Here is an 8,836-nt window from a genome sequence, read left to right as displayed (position 1 = left end):
AGTGTAATACCTTGTTAATACCATTATATTTAATAAATTAATTAAATATAAATGTGTATGATCAGTGGCGTGCACTGAGAATTAATTAGGGTGGCAGTAGAGGTAGGCAGTAAGGTAAGCCAGGTACTACTTAGTAAGGTAGGGTAGGTACTGGTTGTGTTTTTATATGTCACGCGGGTAAGTTAGAATTGACACTGGTTTTCTGCCTATATAGAATGCACGCCCCTGTGTGTAATAGTTTTTTTTTCTTCAAAATTTCACCCTAATGGTCTACAACGACGATAAGTTGGGATGGAGCAAGGAAGATTTTTTTTCGAAATCATAGACCATCTAAAATTATTAATTCCTTTGAAATTTTGACACAACGTTGGCTTCGAATGCGCACTTACGGTTATTTACACATCGCTCACTCCTTTCAAGAACGTCATAAATCAAAAATCGACAATTTTCAGTTGTGTACTACATCCTAGCAAAAGAGGCATATTTTTAACTTAACATTTACCCGTTCCAGGGCAGTAAGTGTTGTTTTTGCATTTTGAAGAAAATGTATTGTGCAATTATTTTTTAAATATACTGAATATTTTTCAAATGGAGAAAAAACCTTCAGATTTTACCCAAAAAGTGCACAGTAAGTTCAATAAGTGGCTTGATATTTATATTAAATACATTGCATTATATTTATAAACTTTAAAAACGTTCTCCCAAAAAATCAAATTTTTTGATTTATGACGTTCTTGAAAGGAGTGAGCGACATGTGAATAGAACATGCCTTCTTTGGAACTGCTTTTTTAACGCAATGGCAGCGCCATCAGCTGAACGTGATGTCAACGAAAACAAAATAAAACAATGCTTATTGAGAACCGAGTCCTTCATGACAGCTTGAAAAATATTGTATATCAGCAAGTATTACATTACATTAGAAATATGATTAACTTACATATTGGCACGTCGCATCTCACTTTCATAATTTTGAGAATTTGAGTGTGAGAATCTTTTTCGCTTAACCAGACTGAGATACAGTATGCATTCAATATCTTTTAAAAATATTTATTAAATTATGAAAACTTACATATCGCTCACTCCTTTCAAGAACGTCATAAATAAAAAATCGCCAATTTTGAGTTGTGCGTGTTTTCGTAATGCCCAGAAAATGTACTATATCCCTGCAAAAGCGGCATATTTTTAACTTAATATTTACCCGCTACAGGGCAGAAAGTGTTATTTTTGCATTTTGAAGAAAAGGTATTGTTTAATTATTTTTTCGAATATACTAAATATTTTTCAAATGGAGAAAAAATATTCAGGTTTAACCTAAAAAGATCTATTACACAATAAAAAGTTAAATAAGTGGCTTGATATTTATTTTTAATACATTGTATTTTATGTTTGAACTTTAAAAACGTTCTCCTGAAAAATCAAGTTTTTTCATTTATGACGTTCTTGAAAGGAGTGAGCGATATGATAGTTGTTTCATTGGAACGTGGATGAGAATGATACATAAAAGTGCTGTTTCTTATAATACTTCAATGAAAACATACGAGTATGGTATACAATTTATTTGGCTATTTATTTATTGTTACCCAGAAAAATTAGTGATTGAAAAATATTGAGAATTAAACATGATAGTTATCCATTAAGGTAGGTAAGGTAATTGGGTGTAACTGAGAATAGTTTGATGTATCATATATCCCACCAAACTAAAACATATCATCACCACCGATTTGATACACAGCGAAATATTCTATACAAGCACTATATTCAATAATAACAATTATACTAACAGTAATTGACTGATTTGTAAGGAACTAATTTTCTTAAAGCTCTACGATGGAGCCATACGTGGGTAATAGTAGGATAAAAGTAGACTGAATACAGACAAAATGCAAAATACAAAATGCAATCTCTCAAACAAATGAGCGGCAAGACGTTAGCTGTACAGTAATGTTATTATACAGACATGAATGATGGAAGTTTAACTTCTGAAACATGTAGTCTTTAATAAAACTCAAGTGGTATAAAACAAGTGTTTTCTTTAATCATTGGTTATATACTAATATGACTAATATTTAAAAAAAAAATAGTATAAATGACTAACCACAAAGTAAATGCATTGATAATATTGAGAATAATCCTTGTTTTAATTGCGCCTTTGTTGCACTGCATATTACGAGCTTTGATTTAAAATATGTACCTACACAGTGTTTGATTCCACGTAATATCAAAACTGTTGCGCTGTAGGCCGGCGTCACAAGCTTCGCCCCGACGCGGCGGTATAAATTTTACACGGAAAGCCGCCGCTTCAGCCAATATCCGACTGGACGCGCTCTAGGCAACACGCTCTGTACGGACCGCGAGGTGATCGGAGCAATCGGGACTTAGAATCAAACTTTTTCGTTCCTACTTTCCAAAGATTGGATCAGTGATTTTCTCTAGTCAGTGGTTCGAGAGGAGCCTGAAAGATGAGCAGAGGCGACGACGGAATGGAGTCCAGCATCCCGCTGACGGAAGACTATAAGGTAATTTTCTTTTCAACTTTCATAATTGTAACTGGTAAAAGTTTTATAAATATTGTTGTTTCAATGTCCGATTATTTGTTTTTGTTACGTAATGAATGATTGAGAGAATGTAAATATTTTCTCTCGTATCGGACAGTTGAACAAATTAAATTAAATTTTAATACTTTCGGCCCTCATTTTGTTAGAAAATCTATCCGTTTTTTATTTAAGATTTTCTAAGTAAATACCGCTATTTCTTACAACTATTGTGACACGTGTTTAAATGGATTTAATTCAGTATAGAGTAACAGGTTGCGGGAAATATGAGCCAGGCTGCTTTAGAAAAGGCAATTTTAAAGAATTCTGTAACTTTCATGAGTATTTTCAGATTATTCTGACCTGTTGCGTTTTTTTGTTACCTACAACATTGTTTCATTTGTTACCTACAACATTTTTTGCTGATTTTGTCGATTACTTAAAACCTGCATTTATTTACGATCAAAATCTGTAATATTTTAAAATTATATTTGTGTGTTTATTATATTATCATCACGGTAGTTTAATAGTAAACGCACTAGGCTACCGTGCGAGAGGTCTCGGCCTTGATTTCGAGGAGGGTCAAAATAAATATTATTGATTTTCATTCTACGTTTAATTTTACCCTGTATTGGACTGGTAACACCTTTCCTTTGTGTATTAAATTTTCTGGAAAGCACTGTTTCTGTTCAGTGTCCTATGAACCATTGGGTGCGGATAGAGGTAAGAAGATATATATGTATTTGTTTTATTAAAAAATGTAATGTGTTATTTCATGTTTTAACACTTTTTTATTTTTTAAATTTACGTTGAAAATAGCTCGGAGAGATCCAACATATATATCGCTCACTTCTTTCAACAGCGTCATATTTCAAAAATCGTCAATTTTCAGTCGTTCGTGTTTTATATCCCAGCAAAAGCAGCATATTTTTATATTAATATTTACCCGCTACAGAGCAGAAAATTTTAATTTTGCATTTTGAAGAAAATGTGTTGTTTATTTATTTTTTGAATTTTACTAAATATTTTTTAAATGGAGAAAAAACCTTCAGGTTTTTCTAAAAAGATCTTTTGTACAGTAAAAACTTCAATAAGTGTCTTGATATTTATTTTTAATACATTTCATTATATTCTTAAACATTTAAAATGATGAAAACCTGAAAAATCTAGTTTTTTATGATATATGACGTTGTTGAAAGGAGTGAGCGATATATATTTTCCGGTTTAGCGCCCAACATTTCTTAACTTGCCATTTTAATTTAAATAAATAATAAGCTTTTGTTTCCTGTATGTGAGCTTTTTGCTTAAAATTAAGATATCGTTTTAATGCTAATGATAATACATACATCTAAAGGTACTTTCGACGGAAAAAATTCTTAAACGTATGGAAAAAAAATTGGCAGACATCCTATGTTGAAGTGCGTCAAATCGTACACATTCATAAATCAAACATAATTATACTTTTGGAAACCCTTATCCGCACCCCAATGGTGCATAGGGCACTGCGTCATATAAACGCAGTGTTATCTTGATCGTTTACACATGAAGGAAAGGTGATCAGCCCTCCGCTTCAGGTACCAGTCCAGGGTAATATTGAATAAATATGACAGTGAAAGGATAACTTATATATATTTTTACCCCCCTTGGGAATCGAACCCGGGACCTCCAGAACGATAGCCGAGCGTGCTGACCATTACACTACGGAGGCGGCCTTTTTTTTTTTTTTTAATGATACTTACCTAGAAAAAAGCTATAATCAAACATACAAAATATACTCAACATTTAATACATATTCCTCTTCTATTACCATATCCGCTCCCTATGCGGAAAATATAGAGTCCACAAACTGTCTCCAGGCTTTTCCACATAGAAGCAGTGTTATCTTGATCGTTTAATACTCGAGGGAAAGGTGATCAGCCTTCCGCTTCAGGTATCATTCAAGGGTCATATTAAATAAATATTACGCTGAAAAATCACTAATATTTATTTTGACTCTCTTGGGATTCGAACCCGAGACCTTCAGCATGGTAGCCCAGCGCGCTAACCATTACACTATAGAGCCGGACAAAAATTCACAAAAGAGGTATTAAATTTTAATCTTAGCAGTTTAAAATTATTATTATTATTATTATTATTATTTTTTTAAACCCTTATCCGCACCCCAATGGTGCATAGGGCACTGTGTCTTATAAACGCAGTGTTATCATGATCGTTTTACACATGAAGGAAAGGTGATCGGCCCCCCGCTTCAGGTACCAGTCCATGGTAATAATGAATAAATATTACAGTGAAAAAATCATTAATATTTATTTTTACCCCCCTTGGGAATCGAACCCGGGACCTCCAGAACGGTAGCCGAGCGTGCTGACCATTACACTACGGAGGCGGACAATATTATTTAGTAAATGGGTATCGAATTAAACACTTCGCAGTTTCTTGTTGTAAATATTTTATCATATTTTTTAATATGCTTATGTTTTTCTGCAGATAACATTAAATTCGTAATAAAAATTTTTAAATTGAAATTTTAAATGGTAAATACCCTTATCCCTATTCGTCCGCCTCCGTAGTGTAATGGTCAGCACGCTCGGCTACCGTTCTGAAGGTCCCGGGTTCGATTCCCAAGGGGGGTAAAATAAATATAAGTGATTTTTTCACTGTCCTATTTATTCAATATTACCCTGGGCTGGGTACCTGAAGCGGAAGGCTGATCACCTTTCCTTCATGTGTAAACGATCAAGATAACACTGCGTTTATATGACGCAGTGCCCTATGCACCATTGGGTGGCGGATAAGGGTTTTATTATTTATTAAATACCCTTATCCCAGTAGATGATGTTAATAAAGACGAAACGCGGTCAAATAAAATAAAGATGGAAAAATAAAGATACTGCTTCTTCTTCTTCAAATTCTTATCTGCACCGAGTATTTGAATTACTTGATCATGTCAAGTTTTCCTCGGTCTTCCACTGCTTCTATTTCCGACTACATTCGCATCATCAATTTGTTTTACTATTATTTTCTTCCGCATCTGTAGTGTAATGGTCAGCACGCTCAGCTACCGTACTGGAGGCCCCGGGTTCGATTCCCAGGGGAGTCAAATAAATATAAGTGATATTTTCACTCTAATATTTATTCCCCGGACTGGTGCTTGTACCGGAAGGTTGATCACCGTTCCTTCATGCGTTAATGATCAAGATAACACTGCGTTTATACGATGCAGTGCCCTATGCACTATTGGGTTGCTAAGAAGGGTTTGAAATTTTATTTTCTCACCCATTTGATATACCTGCCTAATTCAACACGCTTTTCTTAATTTAATTGGTAACTGTAGCCTTCATTCTCACCTTATATCACCATTTGAATATCTATCGCATATCGTTTTACCGCACATTTGTATGAGTGATCATATTTCGACTGCATTCAGTCTTCTTTAATCCTTCTTGTGCCAACCTTCAAATACTTCATCATGACCAAATTTTCTCAGTTTTTCTTTTCTTTCTTTAGACCTATCCGCACCCGATGGTGCATAGGACACTATTTCGTATAAACGCTGTGTTGTTTTGATCGTTAACACATGACGGAAAGGTGATCAGCCCTCCACTTCGGGTACCAGTCTAGGGTAATATTGAATAAACATCAGAGTAAAAATGACATATATTTATTTGACCCCCCTGGGAATATAAGCCGGGACCTTCAGGACGGTAGCCAAGCGTGTTGACCATTAGACTACGGAGGTGGACATTGATGTGTCAGTGGAGGTGGTCGTTACGACTGTCATAGGCTGGTATAGTGATCACTTTATCACGTTTATCACCATTACCCATAGTTCGTTTATTCCCATAATTTATTTATTAGGGTTAACAACAGCAACATATGTAAAACAAAACATTAAAAGATATACATAAAACAAGCCAATTATAGTTATCCACAGAAACATGAAGATTGGTATAAAATATTTATTGTAGATCTAGCAAATAAACGCGTATTTATGAGTGAACACGTATTTATGTATTATTTATAATCAACAATTAAACTACTTATATTTTAGAAGTTACATTTTGCATAGATTAACACGTATCTTCTGCGTATTTCCTCGTTTCGGATTCTATCTTTTATAAATACGCAGAAGAACTCAAGTAGTGGATGCTACCCAACAAATAGGCACACTCAAGTGGCAATGGGCAGGACATATCTGTCGAAGAGACGACGGTCGATGGGGAAGAAAAGTATTGGAATGGCGCCCAAGAACTGGCAAACGAAGCATCGGCCGACCCCCTACAAGATGGACTGACGATATAGGAAGAATAGCGGGAGTGACCTGGATGCGGAAGGCGGAGGATCGAAGAGGATGGAGACTCATGCGGGAGGCCTACGTTCAACAGTGGACGGACACAGGCTGATGATGAACACGTATCTACTTGCTCATACTACTTTTTCGGCACCATCTATATATGGTTTAAATTACCTTAGACCTTTATGAGTGATCATTTGAACTAGCTTATGGCTGTAAGCCCTATAAATACGACTTCCATATCCTTCATCGTCTTTATTGAGATGTCAATATTATCTGCTAAGCTGAAAATCTTGATCATAACTGTCGTCAAGAAAAGGCGATACAGTTGGCTTGGCCATGCACTTCGCATGCCTCCCGAGAGCCGCCATCAAGCTTGCCTCTTTTACAAGGCATCAGGTTCCCGACCACTGCTGACAATTCGTCGGCAGTTCTCGTCAGAACTTCGGGACGCGTTTCTAACATGGGAAGATACAAAGGAGCTGGCAGCTGACAGAAAAGCCTGGAGACAGTTTTTGGACTACATATGATCCACATAGGGAGCGGATATTTTTATTTTATTTATTTATTGTTCACAAACTATGAAAAACATATTAAAATAAATGAAATACAGTGCAATACAAATTGTTTGAATGTTTTTCGTGAATTAGATGAGAACACAATAAGCTTACAGAAACAATAAAAGTGCAGGTTAAATACATATATAAAAAATAAAAATTTAACAATTAAAAGCAATGAAACAAAAAATAAAATAAAATTAAAGTGAAATAAAAAAAAGCAGCAGAAAGGAGAAAAATTGATGCCTTCGAAATGTGGTGTTGGAGGCGCATGCTCCGAATTCCATGGACAGCTAGACGCACCACTGAGTCCATTCGCCAGGAACTACGCTTGGATGGCTTGACTCTGGCCAATATCTGTACCCGACGGATTCTAAAGTTCTTTGGACACGTTGCGCGTGGCAACGAGGATAGCCTGGAACGACTAGTTGTGATCGGTAGCCTGAAGGGAAAGAGAGGGAAAGGAAGATCCCCACACGATGGACCGATCAAATTAAGGCAGCAGCAGGCACCTCAGTGGTTGGAGCGCTACGTGCAGCGCAGTCAAGGGATAACTGGAGAAGAGTCATTGCTTCTGCAAGGGTCACAGCCCTCAGCAATGAGGATTAAGACGGAGAAGAAGAAAAGTGAAATTAAACTATGCTACATAAGGTCCAAATTCAAGACTCCACCAGATTGGTGAAATCAATTTCAAATTGATTTCACCAATCTGGTTATAGACCTCTTGTATTTCAGCATTTTCTAAATTATTATACAATCTTAGCATCCTGGAAATGGATATGGTTTAATAATAACATATAATCTATGATATTGGCATCACACAGGAATGATGTTTACCACCCCTGCTCTAGACCGTAATACGAATGCCAAAATTCATTATTTTTGTTTGTATTCACAATGAAATGTCACGCCCAAATTTTCTTATTCGCGTAAAGCGAGGCAAGTAACAATATAATACGTCGGGTTGATATTTTTAAATCATTTGACGCACATGACGTAACGAACTTATGTTTTCTGGGACTGAGACGCTCTGTAAACACATATAACACACACACACAAACACACAGACAGAGAAACGTGCCAAACGAAATATTTTTAGTTTTAAAAAATAAACTGCCCACGGGTAACGACATTATATGAAGTTATTCATTCTTTGGAAGATTGATTTACGATTTAACCATTATAATATTTATTTCTTATCTCCTGGTACCTACGTTTGATTCCAGTACATTCAAATGAGAAAAGTTATTTTAATGGGTGGAGTGAGAAGGTATTTATGAATTACATAAATATATCGCTCACTCCTTTCAAGAACGTCATAAATAAAAAATCGACAATTTTCAGTTGTGCATGTCTTCAAAATGTCCAGAAAATGTACTATATCCCAGCAAAAGCGGCATATTTTTAACTTAATATTTACGCGCTACAGGGTAGAAAGTGTTGTTTTTGCATTT

At 35.5% G+C, this 8,836-nt stretch overlaps 2 protein-coding genes across 2 annotated transcripts in view; one reads left to right on the top strand and one right to left on the bottom strand.

Moving 5' to 3' along the window:
- The first annotated feature begins 2,301 nt into the window (after positions 1–2,301).
- The window catches only part of LOC148309379 (proton-coupled amino acid transporter-like protein acs), a 75,895-nt gene continuing 69,360 nt past the window's right edge, over positions 2,302–8,836 (top strand). The window contains exon 1 of the mRNA XM_088260171.1: positions 2,302–2,516. Coding sequence (XP_088116297.1) covers positions 2,460–2,516 — 57 coding nt within the window. The 5' untranslated portion in view covers positions 2,302–2,459. The remainder of the gene's footprint in view (positions 2,517–8,836) is intronic.
- Positions 8,142–8,836, bottom strand: part of LOC148309380 (uncharacterized) — a 19,429-nt gene continuing 18,734 nt past the window's right edge. The window contains exon 4 of the mRNA XM_088260166.1: positions 8,142–8,149. Coding sequence (XP_088116292.1) covers positions 8,142–8,149 — 8 coding nt within the window. The remainder of the gene's footprint in view (positions 8,150–8,836) is intronic.

This window comes from Brachycentrus maculatus, unplaced genomic scaffold (genome assembly GCF_059751285.1).
Source record: "Brachycentrus maculatus isolate JH-2025_06_01 unplaced genomic scaffold, ASM5975128v1 h1tg000126l, whole genome shotgun sequence".
In the NCBI taxonomy this organism is placed as follows: Eukaryota; Metazoa; Arthropoda; class Insecta; order Trichoptera; family Brachycentridae; genus Brachycentrus; species Brachycentrus maculatus.
This window is presented reverse-complemented; position numbering and strand designations above follow the sequence as displayed.